This window comes from Oncorhynchus tshawytscha, linkage group LG10, assembly GCF_018296145.1.
Source record: "Oncorhynchus tshawytscha isolate Ot180627B linkage group LG10, Otsh_v2.0, whole genome shotgun sequence".
NCBI classification, from domain to species: domain Eukaryota; kingdom Metazoa; phylum Chordata; class Actinopteri; order Salmoniformes; family Salmonidae; genus Oncorhynchus; species Oncorhynchus tshawytscha.
This window is the reverse complement of record NC_056438.1, coordinates 67,066,002-67,084,405: the sequence shown is the minus strand read 5'-3', so window position 1 is coordinate 67,084,405 and position 18,404 is coordinate 67,066,002. Positions and strand designations below refer to the sequence as shown.

General features: G+C 41.2%; 1 protein-coding gene across 5 annotated transcripts; it reads right to left on the bottom strand.

Moving 5' to 3' along the window:
- Positions 1–702: 702 nt before the first annotated feature.
- Positions 703–17,964, bottom strand: apol1 (apolipoprotein L, 1). Of its 5 annotated transcripts, none has more exons than XM_024436063.2 (16): positions 17,179–17,964; positions 13,636–13,713; positions 13,468–13,529; positions 13,278–13,331; positions 11,606–11,671; positions 11,182–11,250; positions 11,044–11,103; positions 4,605–4,685; positions 4,436–4,489; positions 4,242–4,358; positions 3,601–3,660; positions 3,363–3,419; positions 2,596–2,670; positions 2,378–2,417; positions 2,242–2,293; positions 703–2,100 (listed from the first exon to the last, which is right to left on the bottom strand). In XM_024436063.2, the coding sequence occupies exons 4-16, from the start codon at positions 13,311–13,313 to the stop codon at positions 1,197–1,199; spliced, it is 1,671 nt and encodes a 556-aa protein (XP_024291831.1). In that variant the 5' UTR covers positions 13,314–13,331; positions 13,468–13,529; positions 13,636–13,713; positions 17,179–17,964; the 3' UTR covers positions 703–1,196. The 5 variants fall into 5 exon arrangements, with proteins under 5 accessions (XP_024291831.1, XP_024291830.1, XP_042184822.1 ...); XM_024436062.2 differs by having other exon boundaries at positions 2,378–2,420; positions 17,179–17,963; XM_042328888.1 differs by lacking the exon at positions 13,278–13,331 and having other exon boundaries at positions 2,378–2,420; positions 17,179–17,946.
- Positions 17,965–18,404: the final 440 nt, after the last annotated feature.

Below are 18,404 nucleotides of genomic sequence, written 5' to 3'. Positions count from 1 at the left end.
CTCTGGAGAGACCTAAAATAGCTGTGCAGCCATGCTCCCCATCCAACCTGACAGAGCTTGAGAGGATCTGCAACTCCCCAAATACAGGTGTGCCAAGCTTGTAGCGTCACACCCAAGAAGACTCAAGGCTGTAATTGCTCCTGAAGGTGCTTCAACAAAGTACTGAGTAAAGGGTCTGAATACTTGCAATGTTTTATATTTTTAATAAATTAGCAAAATGTTCTAAAAACCTTTTTTTGCTTTGTCATTATGGGGTATTGTGTGTAGATTAAGGGGAAAAAACTAATCAATTTTAGAATAAGGCTGTAATGTAACAAAATGTGGAAAAAGTGGTCTGAATACTTTCTGAAGGCACTGTATGCTTAAACAAATCAAAATATATTTAATCACTTTTTTGGTTACTACATGATTCCATGTGTTATTTCATAGTTTTGATGCATTCACTATTATTCTACAATAATAGAATTCAGTAAAAATAAAGAAAAACCCTTGAATGAGTAGGTGTGTCCAAACCTTTGACTGGTACTGTATGTATAGTACCATAGGTATGTACAAAGATTGTGTGTGTGTATCTATCAAAAATCGAAACCATCAAAATATTTGCCTGAACTTTAAAATATTACATTTTGCTTTTTACATTAGTCTGTATTAGAAAATATAGACACAACGATCCCTTCCATAATGTGTATGAGAATGTATTTGTAATATTAAAAAAAAAAAACATATTTCTATCTGTGAACTGTTTCCTGCCCCCATGAACAAACTGATTTAACTTTCAACCCTTACTTTTCATAAAGTCCTGTAGATAATATTGTTGAGACAATGCGCACAACTACAATACAACTCTTTGGGGCAAGACAAGGGAAAATGTGGACATGAGCTCGTTATACAATATACTATTTTGCTAGATTTTACAGAGGTAAGTTTTAATAACAGTTCTTAACCCAAGCCAGTGATGACTGGAGATATCATCTGGTTCTATTTTTGCAGTCTAAAAAAAATGTTTCAGGCATGGGAGCTTGTGCTATGAAAGAGAGACTGGGGAATCAGAGCCTCAACGTTGCTACTAGTAGTGTTAATGCTGACAGGATGTGTCGTTGTAGAGATGGGTTGGAAATACAGTTTAGGATTTTTCTGGTCTTATGGCTGTTATTTGAAGTATTGCTGTTATCAACATTGCTTTTGTTGATAGAGGTTTAATAGTTGTTAATATCGTCATCAGAGATGTCTCTTTTTTTGCTGTAATTGGTATTATCTGTGTTTTGGGTGTTGGTCTCATTGGTGTTGCCTGGATCTGAGGACTGCAGCTCAACCCGTATGCCATTGAGCTCCACCAGTCCATCATGCAGCTGGGTCGCCACCTCCCTGATCTTGGCTGCAAACTCTGACTTGGCTCCCTTCTTCAGCTCCTTGGAGTCCTTAGCCACAAAGTAGATGTCCATGCCCACAAAGAGGCCGGTGAGCACTCCGGTGGCCATGCTGGCAATCTGGACAGCTCTGGCAGCGGTGCTGCCCGCCACGTTGGCTATCTGCACCACACGCATCATCTCATTGGCATTAATGAGGATGGCCTTCCCGGCCATGGCACCATCCTCGTAGATGTTGTTGAGGCCCGGGAAGTCGCGGTTGTACGCATGCTTCTTCATCTTCAGCAGGTCGAACCTGCGCAGACTCTCAATCCCCTGCTTGATGAACAGCATGCACTTGTTGATGTCGGTTATCTTCTCCTGATAGTCCGTCACGATGGCCTCCACCTTCTTGCGGTCCATGGAGTTGTTGACCGTGTTGGAGATTCCGGCTCCAGCCGTGGTGAGGCCGCCCGCCGTGGCCACGCCCAGCCCCACCGCCGTGACAATCAGAGAGGTTCCGAAGGTGACGGGGGCCAGGGCGAGGCCTACAATGGTACATACGCCTCCTACCGCGCTGGTGGAACCACCAGTGATTTGGGCGATCTTAGTCTTCTTGTTGAAACAGTCGAGGGCGTCTGCAATGCTGTTAAGGTCAATGACGTGCTGCCACAGGCTCTCTGCACGCTCTGAGAACAGCTTGTTGAACACACGGATACCTTTCTGCACCTTCTCAGCTGTCACTGCAAACACCCTGGAAAACAAGTTCAGATTAATTAGTATTATCCATGCTTACTTACTATAGTATGATTTACCCATTTACCAGCTTTATAACATGGCTGTTCTATACAGCTGCACACACATAAGGTAACACCCAACATAAGGAATCACTTACTTGGCCTCCTCTTTCTCAGTCATGTCATGCTCTTGAGGCATGTCTTCCCACTCTGCAGCAAAAGAGAAAGGGCTTCATTTGGATCAAGTTTAAGGAATACCCCTACGCCAGTACTGTGTGTATGTTTCGGACTCACGCTCCACTGTGCTCCACCACTCCATCAGGCCATCCATATTCTGCTGAGACACACATTTTCCTAAATCAGCTTCAGAAAGTCATACTTTTCAATCAAAAATCTATTTAAAATCAAATGCACAACTCCATGGCAGTTAGAGGAAACCAAGAGTGAAAAGTAAATCTGTGGGTATTTAAGAGCACAGATTGATATTATTAACATTGTTTACAGAAACCAACCTGCTGCTCTGGCTCCGCTGGATTAATACGGAATACCTCCAATTGGTCGAATAATGATTTATTTCCACCTTTGTTCTAAGAGGGCAGGGGTGATAAATGACATGCTGTTATCTATACATTCTACACACTAAAGAAAAGTAGAACATTTCTTGGCAAACCAATGATTTTGCTGCCAGTGTAGCAACCAAGATATAGAGACAATTAATCAGAGATCAGATTCACAGGCCAGAACTGAGAAAATACGTGGTCTGTTTCAGATTTCAAGTTGCGATTTTGGATTTCAGTTCCTTTCTCTGCTGTTTTGCAGAAGTGGAGCATCTAAAATCTTCCAGGGTTCAAAGAAACAGGAAGCAGGGGAACAAGTTTAGGCAAATAGCAATCTAATCAATTCACAATGCAAAGTAAGGGGTGAGGTGGTGTGGCTGGGTGTTTGGTAGGTAGAGATAAAAAGAACAGAAGATTAAAAAATATTTAAAAAATCTTAGTTGGGAGTCAGAGAATACCATGTGGGAAAATCCTTCCAGTGACCAAGAAAAAAAAGAGCTAGTCATCTAATAGACCTCATGTGACAGCCATTTTGCAATCCTGGGCCACTTTACAGTCTGTTAGCTGTGGCAGTCAAGCAATCACATACACAAACAAAACCTCAGGAGTGACGGTTGTACAGTAGATATCCAATAAAACAGCACGGGTCTGAACAGCACGGGTCTGAATAGCACAGCATCTGGCAGAACAATGTTAGTAGGAGTGTCAGGGTGCAGAGCTACCTCTGTTGAGTCACTGACTGAAACTCCCTGCTGGGGTTCACGCTTCTTGGTTTTACCCTGAAACAAACAATAATCAAATATAACAACTTTTACACTAGAGGACTATAACAGTTATCCCACAACGGAACCATAATATGCATATTGTAAACCATAGTTAACACCTGGAGGAAGGGAACTACAATGTACAATGGGAGATCAACAGATGTGTGTGCATGAAAATAGGAGGTTTGAACGTTACCTTGCCTCCAGCACTGCGTGGCATGAAAGGATTGTGTCTCGTGGGTTCTCGCATCTTGGCCTAAGAACAATAGAATGCAAATCAATACATTAACACAAATGGCAAGTAAAGGGAAGTGTTAATTTGGTTCACCTAGTGGTTAGAGTGTTGGACTAGTAACCGAAAGGTTGCAAGTTCAAATCCCTGAGCTGACAAGGTACAAATCTGTCGTTCTGCCCCTGAACAAGCCAGTTAAACCCATTGTTCCTAGGCCGTCATTGAAAATAAGAATGTTCTTAACTGACTTGCCTAGTTAAAAAGGTAAAATAAAAAAAACATTTAAAAAAAACTCATAGTGTCTGTTAGAAACATGGTGAGAAAATCTGGAAAACACCAGCATTTAATCATGGAATAATCTTAACTGAATTGAAGTGAAACCCTGATATTTGCATGAACACAGCAAGGATAGAGTACTGTGCCCATATTCCTAAAGCGTATCAGAGTATGAGTGCTTATCTAGGATCAGGACCCCACCTGTCAATATAATCATTACGGTCTAAAAGCCCAAACTAATCCTAGATCAGCGCTCCTACTCCGAGAAGCTTTGTGGATACAGGTCGAGGTCTAGGGGGATGTAGAATATAAGATGAAAACAAACTTACTGATGTGGTATCTGTAAGTTTAACCACGGCCTCTTCTTCATCCTTGTCCTCTCCCTCCTCTTTTACCACCGGGAAGAGAGATTCACCCTCTTTAAGGCATTCATCATCACATTGGTCCTAGAAAATAAATTACAGATAAGGAGTGTGCATGTATTTGCGTGTGTGTGTGTGCGAGCGTATGTGCATGCGCTTACCAGATTGTCTTTTTTTGTATTTTGCTGACCACGTCTGGCTGGTCTGTTTATCTCCTGGAAACATAAGACAAAATCCTCCTATATGAGCCACCATGACACAGGATAACTGATAGATACAGATCATTTAGATATGATTATAAATCCTGACCAGTCAATCATCCAAGCCTACCTCTTCTGTGGGTCTAGGAGGAACCACTGGAGTTTCAGCAGTTTTCCCTTTCCTCTCACTCTGCATCATATTACGGTTAGCCTGAAATAGTCAGAAGGATGAATATAGTCACCATCTGAATTGTGCATTAATTAAACAGATACCGGTACACTACATATACAGAGGGGTCAGAAATGATTGACATCCTTGATGAAGATGAGCAGTAATAACTGTATAAAATAAACAATTCAAATACTGAGCTATATTGTATGCTCCATTATATTTTATACTAAAACAATTGCTCAGAGAAAGACTGTGTTAACAAGTAATACTTGTTTTTTCTCAAAAAGGGTAGGGGTCAAAATTGACACCCCTAAATAATCTTAGAATTGAAGTCGTCAAAAGTTTAGCATTTGGTCCTAGAATGCAATGACAACATCAAGCTTGGATGCATTTGCAGTTTATTTTAGTTGGGTTTCAGATTTAGTGCCCAATAGAAATTAATGGTATATAATGTAGTGTGTCATTAGAGTCATTTTTATTGTAAATAAGAATATAATATGTTTCTAAATTCATTAATGTGAATTAGGGATGACCCCAATTAGTCAACGGGTCGATAGGTTGTTGGTCGACCAAGATTTTCTTTTGTCAAGTAGTAGCGCATATATATATATACACACACACACACAACACACACACACACACACACACACTGCTCAAAAAAATAAAAGGAACACTAAAATAACACATCCTAGATCTGAATGAATGAAATATTCTTATTTTCTTTACATAGTTGAATGTGCTGACAACAAAATTACACAAAAATGAGCAATGGAAATCAAATGTATCAACCCATGGAGGTCTGGATTTAAAGTGGAAAACCACACTACAGGCTGATCCAACTGATGTAATGTCCTTAAAACAAGTCAAAATGAGGCTCAGTAGTGTGTGTGGCCTCCACGTGCCTGTATGACATCCCTACAACGCCTGGGCATGCTCCTGATGAGGTGGCGGATGGTCTCCTGAGGGATCTCCTCCCAGACCTGGACTACAGCATCCGCCAACTCCTGGACAGTCTGTGGTGTAAACGTGGCGTTGGTGGATGGAGCGAGACATGATGTCCCAGATGTGCTCAATTGGATTCAGGTCTGGGGAACGGGCGGGCCAGTCCATAGCATCAATGCCTTCCTCTTGCAGGAACTGCTGACACACTCCAGCCACATGAGGTCTAGCATTGTCTTGCATTAGGAGGAACCCAGGGCCAACCGCACCAGCATATGGTCTCACAAGGGGTCGGAGGATCTCATCTCGGTACCTAATGGCAGTCAGGCTACCTCTGGCGAACACATGGAGGGCTGTGCAGCCCCCCAAAGAAATGCCACCCCACACCATGACTGACCCACCGCCAAACCGGTCATGCTGGAGGATGTTGCAGGCAGCAGAACGTTCTCCACGGCGTCTCCAGACTGTCACGTCTGTCACATGTGCTCAGTGTGAACCTGCTTTCATCTGTGAAGAGCACAGGGCGCCAGTGGCGAATTTGCCAATCTTGGTGTTCTCTGGCAAATGCCAAACGTCCTGCACGGTGTTGGGCTGTAAGCACAACCCCCACCTGTGGACGTCGGGCCCTCATACCACCCTCATGGAGTCTGTTTCTGACCGTTTGAGCAGACACATGCACATTTGTGGTCTGCTGGAGGTCATTTTGCAGGGCTCTGGCAGTGCGCCTCCTGCTCCTCCTGCTCCTCCTTGCACAAAGGCGGAGGTAGCGGTCCTGCTGCTAGGTTGTTGCACTCCTACGGCCTCCTCCACGTCTCCTGATGTACTGGCCTGTCTCCTGGTAGCGCCTTCATGCTCTGGACACTACGCTGACAGACACAGCAAACTTATTTTCCACCATAATTTGCAAATAAATTCATTAAAAATCCTACAATGTGATTTTTTCTCTCATTTTGTCTCTCATATAGTTGAAGTGTACCTATGATTCAAATTACAGGCCTCTCTCATCGTTTTAAGTTGGAGAACTTGCACAATTGGTGGCTGACTATTGCCCCACTGTATGTACATATACACACACCAAAAAAATAAATGTCCCTTTTTCAGGACAAGGTCTTTCAAAGATACTTCGTAAAAATCCAAATAACTTCACAGATCTTCATTGTAAAGGGTTTAAGCACTGTTTCCTATGCTTGAACCATAAACATGAACCTGTGGAACAGTCGTTAAGACACTAACAGTTTACAGACAGTAGGCAATTAAAAAGTCACAGTTCTGAAAACTTATGACACTAAAAGAGGCTCATCCTGAGCTGACCCTCTAGCATGACAATGCCACCAGCCATACTGCTCGTTCTGTGTATGATAGGAATGTCTGTGTATGATAGCAATGCCTGCAAGATAGGAATGTCAGTGTTCTGCCATGGCCAGCGAAAAGCCCGGATCTCAATCCCATTGCGCACGTCTGGGATCTGATGGATCGGAGGGTGAAGGCTAGGGCCATTCACCCCAGAAATGTCCAGGAACTTGCAGGTGCCTTGGTGGAAGAGTAGGGAAACATCTCACGGCAAGAACTGGTAAATCTGGTGTAGTCCATGAGGAGGAGATACACTGCAGTACTTAATGCAGCTGGTGGCCACACCAGATACTGACTGTTAATTTGATTTTGACCACCCCTTTGCTCAGGGACACATTATTCCATATCTGTTAGTTACATGTCTGTGGAACTTGTTCAGTTTGTGTCTCAGTTGTTGAATCTTATGTTCATACAAATATTTATACATGTTAAGTTTGCTGAAAATAAAACAGTTGACAGTGACAGGTTGGAGTCATTAAAACTCATTTTTCAACCACTCCAAACATCTCTTGTTGACAAACAATAGTTTTGGTAAGTTGGTTAGGACATTACTTTGTGCATGACAAGTCATTTTTCCAAAAATGGTTTACAGACAGATTATTTCACTGTATCAATTCCAGTGGGTCAGAAGTTTACATACACTAAGTTGACTGTGCCTTTAAACAGCTTGGACAATTCCAGAAAATTAGGTCATGGCTTTAGAAGCTTCTGATGGGCTAATTCACATCATTTGAGTCAATTGGAGGTGTACCTGTGGATGTATTTCAAGGCCTACCTTCAAACTCAGTGCCTCTTTGCTTGACATCATGGGAAAATCTAAAGAAATCAGCCAAGACCTCAGAAATAAATTGTAGAGCTCCACAAGTCTGGTTCATCCTTGGGAGCAATTTCCAAACACCTGAAGGTACCACGTTCATCTGTACAAAAAAATAGTACGCAAGTATAAACACCATGGGAACACACAGCTGTCATACCACTCAGGAAGGAGACGTGTTCTGTCTCCTAGATATGAACATAATTTGGTGCGAAAAGTGCAAATCAATCCCAGAACAGCAAAGGACCTTGTTACTTTCAGCATCTTCACAGGTACAGATGTATCTATATCCACAGTCAAACGAGTACTATGTCGACATAACCTGAAAGGCCACTCAGCAAAGAAAATCCACTACTTCAAATCCGCCATAAAAAAGCCAGACTACGGTATGCAACTGCACATGTTGACAAAGATCGTACTTTTTTGAGAAATGTCCTTTGGTCTGATGAAACAAAAATAGAACTGTTTGGTCATAATGACCATCGTTATGTTTGGAGGGAAAAGGGGGAGGCTTGCAAGCCAAAGAATACCATCCCAACCGTGAAGCACGGGGGTGGCAGCATCATGTTGTGGGGATCCTTTTGCTGCAGTAGGGACTGGTGCACTTCACAAATAGATGGCATCATGAGGCAGGAAAATGATGTTGATATATTGAAGCAACACCTCAAGACATCAGTCAGGAAGTTAAAGCTTGGTCGCAAATGGGTCTTCCAAATGGACAACGACCCCAAGCATACTTCCAAAGTTGTGGCAAAACGGCTTAAGGACAACAAAGTTAAGGTATTGGAGTGGCCATCACAAAGCCCTGACTTCAATCCTATAGAACATTTGTGCGCAGAACTGAAAAAGCATGTGCGAGCAAGGAGGCTTACAAACCTGACTCAGTTACACCAGCCCTGTCAGGAGGAACTTATTGTGGGAAGCTTGTGGAAGCCTACACCGAAACATTTGACCCAAGTTAAACAATTGAAAGGCAATGCTATCAAATACTAATTGAGTGTATGTAAACTTCTGACCCACTGGGAATATGAATAAATAAATAAAAGCTTAAATACATTTAAACTATTATTCTGACATTTCACATTCTTAAAATAAAGTGATCCTAACTGACCTAGGAGTGTGCAAAGCTGTCAACGCAAAGGGTGGCTACTTTGAAGAATCTCAAATATAAAATATGTTGATTTGTTTAACACTTTTGTTTACTACATGATTCCATATGTATTATTTCATAGTTTTGATGTCTTCACTATTATTCTACAATATAGAAAATAGTAAAAACAAAGAAAAACCATTGACTGGTACTGTACGTATTCAGACCCTTTGCCTATGAGACTCGAACTTGAGCTCAGGTGCATCCTGTTTCCATTGATCATGCTTGGGATGTTTCTACAACTTGGTGTCCACCTGTGGTAAATTCAATTGATTGGACATCATTTGGAAAGGCACACACCTGTCTAAATAAAAGGTCCCACCATTGACAGTTCATGTCAGAGCAAAAACCAAGCCATGAGGTCGAAGGAATAGTCTGTAGAGCTCAGAGAGAGGATTTTGTCGAGGCACAGATCTGGGGAAGGGTACCAAAAAATGTCTACAGCATTGAAGGTCACCAAAAACACAGTTTCTGCCATCTTTCTTAAATGGAAGAAGTTTGGAACCACAGAGACTCTACCTAGAGTTGGCTACCTGGCCAAACTGAGCAATCGGGGGAGAAGAGCCTTGGTCAGGGAGGTGGCCAAGAACTCAATGGTCACTGACAGAGTTCGAGTTCCTCTGTGGAGACGGGAGAACCTTCCAGAAGGACAACCATCCCTGCAGCACTCCACCATTCAGGCCTTTATGGTAGTGGCCAGACGGAAGCCACTCCTCAGTAAAAGGCACATGACAGCCCGCTTGGAGTTTGACTACCCTTAGAAGTAGGCCTGTAGGCTACCTGGCCTGCTCGCAAATGTAGGAATAGGAATGTGCCCATTTGGGGATCTGATAGTATTTCTGATTGGCTGTAGAGCTTCTCAAAGTAATGTTTTCTTCAATGTCATGCTCCGATCCAGTGGAAACGTCATCAAACAGACCTACCTGATAACTTATCAGTGCTTGACTTGGACAAATAGGTTCCGGTTCTCATTTTTGGTGCTGGTACTGTTTAAGTACAGGAACTCCACAATACTTTTGAGATAATATTCTATAAGAGGAACAGAAGCTCAAGCAGTAGAGCATTTGAGGTGTCGGTACTCAGCTCTAGTGAGCTCCTGCACAAGTCAAGCACTGCTTCATATCCCTTGCGTAAATAGCCTACAGCTGTGTCTGTCCTGAGCTCACTGGCACAGAAACTGAGCGCCCAGAATATTTTATACAATGTTGCAAGTTCGTTGCAAGGCAAGCATTGGGCCAGACCAAAGTGAATACAATGTTTCAAGTTGGTTGCAGACAGGCCATGCGTAGCCAATGTGATTTATAGGTTATTTATTTTTTAAATCAGAATATTTTCTACTTGCAGGCTGCAATGTTTTTATTTGTTGTCTTTATATAGGCACATTTTTTTTACATAGTTGGCAATGGCAATAGGAGTCACTTTAGGTTATCATTTTTATTCAAATTTGGATAGAATTTTGAATAATCACATGACAGATATGAAGACGTTATTATAAAACACTGTTCCACAAAAATGTGCTTATGAAAACCACAACTGGCACACAGATAGGTAGAAATAGTAAGATAAATTGGCATGCCACATGAGAAAGGTTGCCGACTCCTCATTTAGCCTATTACCGACAACTTCAGGAGAGTAATGGCAGAATCTGCAAAAGCCAGCAGGAGAGGGATGAGAATGGTTTGGTCAAATGTATGTTTTTCTTCGGCTTATCTAGCTAGATCTCTGGCTCCCGAGTCATTTGTGTTTTATTTCATTAAAAAAGCATTAGACAAGCTCAATGCATATAGTTGATTTGATTAAAACACAGTGTCTATATAGGGGAAAATACTCATAAATTTTTTTTTTTTAAATTGGCGAATCGAACAGATGACTTTCAGGCGACTAAGTATTTATTTTTTGGTCCAGGACAGCCCTAATGTGGATGCTTCAATGATTATGGATAATCCTGAATGAATCACGAATAATTATTAGTGAATAGTTACAAGAGGATCAAAGATCATACCCCCAAGACATGCTAACCTCCCCATGTTAATGGTGAGAGGTTAGCAAGTCTTGGAAGTATGATCTTTGACCCTCAAATTAAATTAAGACCCCACTATAGATAACACACATCCAAAAATGAACATGACTGGTGTAAACCATACCTGATTGTCATTCGTCTCCCTCTTCTTCAGTCTGTCATGTAAGGCTGTATCCTTCAGCTCCTGTGGAGAGGTGACAGACAACCTCAGTAGAGATATATAAAACATTTGACATACGGTAAGGAGGAGCAGTTTGCCTACTTCTTCAGTGGGTCTGGGAGGAACTGCCGGCTGTGTTTCAGTTCTCTCCTTCCTCTCTCTCTGGATCACCTGACAAGGACACTCACAGTCAATCACCGTTCTGTTCCTGTGACTTTGTGGGAGTTAGAAGCAAAGGCTGGTGGGAACTTTAGGAAAAGGTGGAGACAAGGAAGAGAGAGGACTTTCGAAAGAGAGAAGCAACTTTGATTGTGTGTATGGCCTTGATCTTCTATCCTTCCCACAAGGATAGTAAAACAAAGAACATTTCCAATGTCCCCACAATCACAAAGGCTATTTTCAGTTATGTTTAGAATTATGGTTAGCGGTTAGGTTTAGGGTAAATAAGATTTAGAATGGAAATCAATTTTAGGTCTCCGCTAGGATAGTAGAACAAGTGTGTGGGGTATAAATGTAACAAACTCACTGTTTTTTGCTTTTCCTCTTCCTGCCTCTCCTTGTCCCTGAGTAACTTTGCATCTTCATTGTCCTTCTGAACAAGGAAAGACATTGTTATTTTAAAGGGATCATCCTTCTCACCATATTGATTAACATCTCTGCAGCATCACCACTTGCACTGAACTCAAAACCACCAACACAAACCGCCACTATCACGACTTTGAAAACATCACGCCATCATAATCCTAACGAACATTTCACAAAAATCATAATCATTGATACAAGCACCACCACCAACAGTTTAATTCATTGTAATTTTTACTGTAGTTAAAGAGCAGAATGGATTCATTTTTTATATGGCTCCATTGGTAATTCTGACAGAAATGACATGCAATACGACTTGAATTACATAATGAAACAGGAACAGTAACAGATGAACAGGGCCGTACATAGGAATGTCTGTGGTTGGGAAGCTTTTCTGCGGTGGCAGGTGGCTCTTCAACATCTGATCCTGGTTCCTTATATACAGTGCCTTCAGAAATTATTCATAACCCTCGACTTACTCCACATTTTATTGTGTTACAGCCTGAATTCAAAATGGATTAAACATTTATATTTAATATATATATATATACAAAAACGCATCATGACAAAGTGAAAACATGTTTTTAGAAATGTTACCTAATTTATTGAAAATGAAAAAGAAATATAATTTACATAAGTATTCACACCCCTGAGTAAATACATGTTAGAGTCACCTTTGGCAGTGATTACAGCTGTGAATCTTTCTGGGTAAGTCTCTAAGAGACTTGCACACATGGATTGTACAATATTTGACCATTATTATTTTCAAAGTTCTTCAAGTTCTGTTAAATTGGTTGATTATTGCTAGACAATCATTTAAAGTCTTGCCATAGTTTTTCAAGCAGATTTATGTCAAAACTAACTCTGCCACTCAAACATTCACTGTCTTCTTGGTAAGCAACTCCACTGTAGATTTGGCCTTGTGTTTTAGGTTATTATCCTGCTGAAAAGTAAATGTATCTCCCAGTGTCTGGTGGAAAGCAGACAACCAGGTTTCCTCTAGGATTTTGCCTGTGCTTAGCTCCATTCCATTTCTTTGTTTATCCTGAAAAAACTCCCCTGCCCTTAACGATTACAAGCATACCAGTAACATGATGCAGCCACCATTATGCTTGAAAATATGGAGAGCGGTACTCAGTAATGTATTGTATTTAATTTGCCCCAAACATAAGACTTCGTATTCAGGACAAAAAGTTAGTTGACACATTTTTGTGACCACCAGATGCATATCTGTATCCCCAGTCATGTGAAATCTATGGATTCGGGCCTAATTTATTTATTTAAATGGACCAATTTCCTTATATAAACTGTAACTCAGTAAAATCATAGAAATTGTTGCATTTATATTTTGTTCAGTATGTTTGTTCTCGGGCTGTAGATGTTGCCACCATATTCAGCTCAAACTATCAGTCTCAAGCATCGTTATAAATGTAATTACTCTATCGTCATAGTTCAAACTGTCATATGATAGTGAAAGAAAATAAGCACAACCTATGGAAAAACCACATGAATTTCATGCGAAATCATGTGATTTTCTACAAGTGAAATCTATTTTTTTCTGGAGGGATCTTATTAGTGTAATCTCATTGGCTAGTACAACAGCTATGATGTCTTACTTTGGGAGTTGATTTAAAAGGATTCAGCTTGTTCATGGCTCCAACCAGTTTGTTCTGACAGATAAAGACAAAAAATAAATTAAAAGCTGCTTATTATTTGCTGGGGGTGTTATATGAAGCGATCCAAATGCAACCTAGTTGCATGCAAAACAAATTGGAGGCAAGTTGCATTGTGTAACACCAGCCTCACCTTTGAGGTCTTGTCTGAGAGTGTCACTGCTGGCTGACAGATCACTGTGTAGATAGATTATCCTGAAACAAAGAAAGGGACACATGTTTTACAGTTAAGTACATTCTGAGTTGAGATTCCATATTGATGAATAAAGAGTACAGCAACAAATTCGACCAAAATGTTTACCTCTTTGGTTTTAGAGTGTTTTTCAGAAGAGGTGAGATTCTCCTTTGATCCTGATGGGTTTTCAGCCTTCTAGTTTTCCTGCAATTAAAGATGCCATCAATATCATTAAAAAAAGTATAAATATTGATAGCACTATCACCTGCACAGGTCCTGAGCATTCTGCTGGTGTAGAGGATCCCAGTAAATTTGTTGTTCTTCCTGGTAAATAGTGTGTGTGTGTATGTGTGTGTGTGTGTGGGGGGGGACTGCCCTCTTTCTACACTAGGCTGCTCATTGTGGATTAATTCAGAGGATTTAGAAAAATACACAGAAGGATTGGTCAATGGTTATGGTTCTTGTATTAAAGAAAACCTATTGTAGCGAATTTGGGGGTAGCCCAAACCGGGTCTCGAGCCCGGTTTGTCAAGCCAACACCTTAACCGTTATGCCAAGAGGTCTTGATGAGATTGCGAGGTGTTGGGTTGGCCACTACATTATACTCTCTTCCTTTGGGAAAGAATGTCGCCGCGTTTCAATACTATACCAAGTCCCTCGTGTGCACGCCTCTCCGATGGCCTAACGGGCACCCTCCCACTTCCGACACCAGTGTAGTGAATTTGCGGGGTAGCCCCGACCAGGACTCGAACCCAGGTCCAGCAACAATTAACCCCTTGAAGAGGCCGCTAGGAGTTGGATTGTTCGTATCAATATGTAGGCCACTCAGTTTCACCATAATTTAACTCTCTCTCTCAAAAAAAAAAACTTGCCCATGGTTGGCTCAGTGTGAACTACAATTCCGACGCTAAGTTTTATCGTTTAGAAAAACACGTTAATCGTAGCTTGCAAAGCGGTTTTCGAAACATATGATGATATGCCCCTTATCTTTCACATTCATAACAGCGAGAAATAATTTAAAATAAAAATACACACTTACTGTAGCAGTTTTGCACAGATCCATATGCTCTGTGTGCCTCCAGTTGATGAACTACACTCCCTCCCCAGTTACAGTGCATTCAGAAAGTATTCAGACCCCTTGACATTATCCACATTTTGTTACAGCCTTATTTTAAAATTATTTTAATTTTTTTCCTCAATCTACACACACTACCCCATTAACGACAAAGCGAAAACAGTTTTAAAAATTGTTTTGCAAATGTATTACAAAAAAACAGAAATACCTTAAGTATTCAGACCCTTTGCTATGAGACTCGAAATTGAGCTCAGGTGCAACTGTTTTCAATTGATTATGCTTGAAATGTTTGGAGTCCACCTGGGGTAAATTCAATTGATCAGACATGATTTGGAAAGGAACACACCTGTCTATATAAAGGTCCCACAATTGACAGTGCATGTCAGAGAAAAAAAACAAGCCATGAGGCTGAAGGAATTGTCCGTAGAGCTCCGAGACAGGATTGTGTTGAAGCACAAATCTGGCGAAAGGTATCAAAAGAAATCTGCAGCATTGAAAGTCCCCACAGTGGCCTCCATCATTATTAAATGGAAGAAGTTTGAATCACCAAGACTCTTCCTAGAGCTAGCCGCCGGCCAAACTGAGCAATCGGGGGAGAAGGGCCTTGGTCAGGGAACCCGATGGTCACTCTGACAGAGTTCCAGAATTCCTCAGTGGAGATGTGAGAACTTTCCAGAAGGACAATCATCTCTGTAGCACCAATCAGGCATCTATGTTAGTGGTCAGATGGAAGCCACTCCTCAGTAAAAAAAAGGCACATGACTGCCCACTTGGAGTTTGCCAAAAGGCACCTAAAGGACTCTCAGACCATGAGAAACAAGATTATCAGGTCTGATGAAATCAAGATTGAACTCTTTGGCCTGAATGCCAAGCGTCACATCTGGAGGAAACCTGGCACCATCCCTACAGTGTAGCATGGTAGTGGCAGCATCATGCTGTGGGGATTTTCAGTGGCAGGGACTGGGAGACTAGTCAGGATCAAGGCAAAAATGAACAGATTAAAGTTTTAAAAATTAAATAAATTAAAAAAAAAAAAAGACTACTCCAGAGCACTTAGGACCTCAGACTGGGGCAAAGGTTCACCTTCCATCAGGAGGACAACTTTAAGGAAACAGCCAAGAGAATGCAGGAGTGGCTTCGGGACATGTCTTGGAATGTCCTTGAGAGGCCCAGCCAGAGCCCGGATTTGAACCTGATCAAACATGTCTGGAGTGACCTGAAAATAGCTGTGCAGCGACAGTACCCATCCAAGCTGATACAGATTGAGAGGATCTGCAGAGAAGAATGGGAAGCTCCCCAAATACAGGTGTGCCAAGCTTGTAGCGTCATACCCAGGAAGAATCGAGGCTGTAATCGCTGCCAAAGATGCTTCCACAAAGTACTGAGTAAATGGTCTGAATACCTATGTAAATGTGATTTCAGTTTTTTTATACATTTTCTAGAAACCTATTTTTTCTTTGTCATTATGGGGTATTGTGTGTAGATTGATGATAAATAAAAACTTTAATCCATTTTAGAATAAGGCAAGGGGTCTGAATATTTTCCGAACGCACTGTATGCTTACACACAGATGTTCCGAGCACGCTAGATGGCTGCCACGCGTAGCAACATGGACACGCGTAGCAACATGGAGATATGGCTGTGCGGAAACCCTAAATGTTGTCTTAATATACCCTCTTTTTCCGATAAGAAAAATACATTCCTTATGTTTCCAAAACCGTACCGTAATTTGCGTTACCTTTTAGAGAAGGCATCGGGGCTCTTAAAAGACCCACGATAAGTAGATGATTAAACTCAAAAGATTTAGGATGGAGTTGAGAAGCAACTACTGAAGCTCCGACATAACAATTTTGTTTTTAAAAAGAAACAACTGGTTTCAGCACCCATAGAATAGCCCCCAATGACGGAAGACAGAGTGGACTACCTGTGCTAATTAGCTATCTGCGTCTCTGAACACCTGTGTGTAAACGGAAGACTGTCGACACTAAAAAATACTGACGGCTGCAAAAAAAAATTCAACTATGTATTTTTTTGTTTAGTGTAGCTGTACCTGCCATGATTATTATAATTTGTCAAATGTTATTTTGTTTTTAGTACAAGGAAAATTGTAAACCCATGTGGGCTGGGCACTGGTAGGTGTATGACGCTTAATAAAATCATATAAATAAACCGTGTGTATTTTGCGTTTGTGAAATGGTTTTAATGTGCTAGGAAAGTCGAGGGATTTGTGTTCATAGAACTGTAAGGCAATTGAGAATCGATTCATGTTTAGATTGAGTATTTAGCGGGTTTGGCTTCCAGAGGCATTTCGCCTATAAACGGAACATTTAATGCCCTTTGATGATAAGGAGTAACTTTAGGCTTCTTTAGTGCATTATTGGGGTATGATGGGCTAACCATGACTTCTCCCTCACACTCCAAATCCACAATGGCATCGCCCTTTCCGATCCTGTCAACACAAATGTTAACTATCTCTATTATACAGGAGCAATTTATGGTAAGTTTAAAAATGTACACCATTGTTGCGAACACCACAGATCAAAACATCACTTAAACGTATAATCAAAACCGTTTCAACATGATTCGACGCTTACCATTACAACTGCCTACTGGTTGTTTGTCTGTGATCTTCAAGCAATATACGCGTTGAAAGCCTTTTTCGATCGTAAAAGAAGTTGCTGTGGTTGCTGAAATGTAGGCTGTGCTGAATAGTTGTTCTTCGGTTTATTAGACTAGCAGTTGACTTGATTCTTTACCAGTTGTTGAACTTTTCTTTCTAGGGTGTAACACTAGCTAAAGTGTGTTACGTCACATATGTAATAATAACTATGTTCGCTTCCATTACTTCTTCTTTAAGGTTTATGGCAGAGTACACCCAAAAATGTGTATTGCTGCCACCTAATGTGCGGGATGAAAACAAAAAGATCCCAAAATTGGGAACATTCTTGGAAATATCCATACAAACTACCAACAAAAACACACAAAAAAATGGGTGACATCTTCCATTGCCAATACCCCTTGGAGATCTTCCGCTGTGAACTCCTGAAGTACTAGATACTTTTCAAGCTGCAGCCACAATGATGTCCAACTTCTTCGTAATTTGTGCCATACAGTAAAGAACAGTTGCAATGAATGCTCCAAAATCCACCTTTTTAACCCACAGCGTATCCGTTTCTCTTGTTTGACACAAAAAGCGACCTTGGCTACAGTCCAAACAGGGTTGTTTTCTCCCCCTCTGCTCTCGTACTAGCCAGTTTCCCTCGGGGGAATCCCTGTCGCAACCGGATGCAGTTTGATTGCCATTTTAAGTGGAGGTCCAATTCACCAACGTTACCCCCTTGGCCCTCAATTTAGCTCGAGGGAGCAGGTAAAGAACTTTGATCACTTGTGGGGTTGATCTGACACACAATTCAATGTAAACTGTAGTCACGTGTCATACTCCGGTGGCCGCAAAGTCACATTTAATCAACATGGCTGCATTTTAGTCATGTCAGATAAAATTACGATGCTAGCTTGCTAAAAAATGTTTTTAGATTAAATTGATTGTAGCGTTTGCAAATTGGCTTAGTCTCATACTGAGGAGCCTATAAAACATAGCTAGCTTCATCGACATGTTTTTTGGAATTCTGACATTTATTGGAATAAATGAGCAAACTGAAACTAGCTAGCCAGCTATGTGTAACTGTAACTCCCTGACAGGAGTGCAGGCTAGCTAGGTTAGCTTGCTAAGTACATTAATAGCTTCAGGTTGGTTGTTTTTAGCCTCAATTTCAAGATTTTCACCAAGGACGTTGATCAGGCCTGCACAACGTTCAGGAGG

What these genes read in the sequence shown, in the direction of transcription:
- apol1 (XM_024436062.2), bottom strand. Translation starts at nt 13,313, where the DNA reads ATGAACAAGCTGAATCCTTTTAAATCAACTCCCAAA. An exon ending in CTTTTAAATCAACTCCCAAA is followed by an intron (nt 11,672 to 13,277) that starts GTAAGACATCAT and finishes TTCCTTGTTCAG; the next exon opens with AAGGACAATGAAGATGCAAA. An exon ending in CAGCGGAGCCAGAGCAGCAG is followed by an intron (nt 2,421 to 2,595) that starts GTTGGTTTCTGT and finishes TGTGTGTCTCAG; the next exon opens with CAGAATATGGATGGCCTGAT.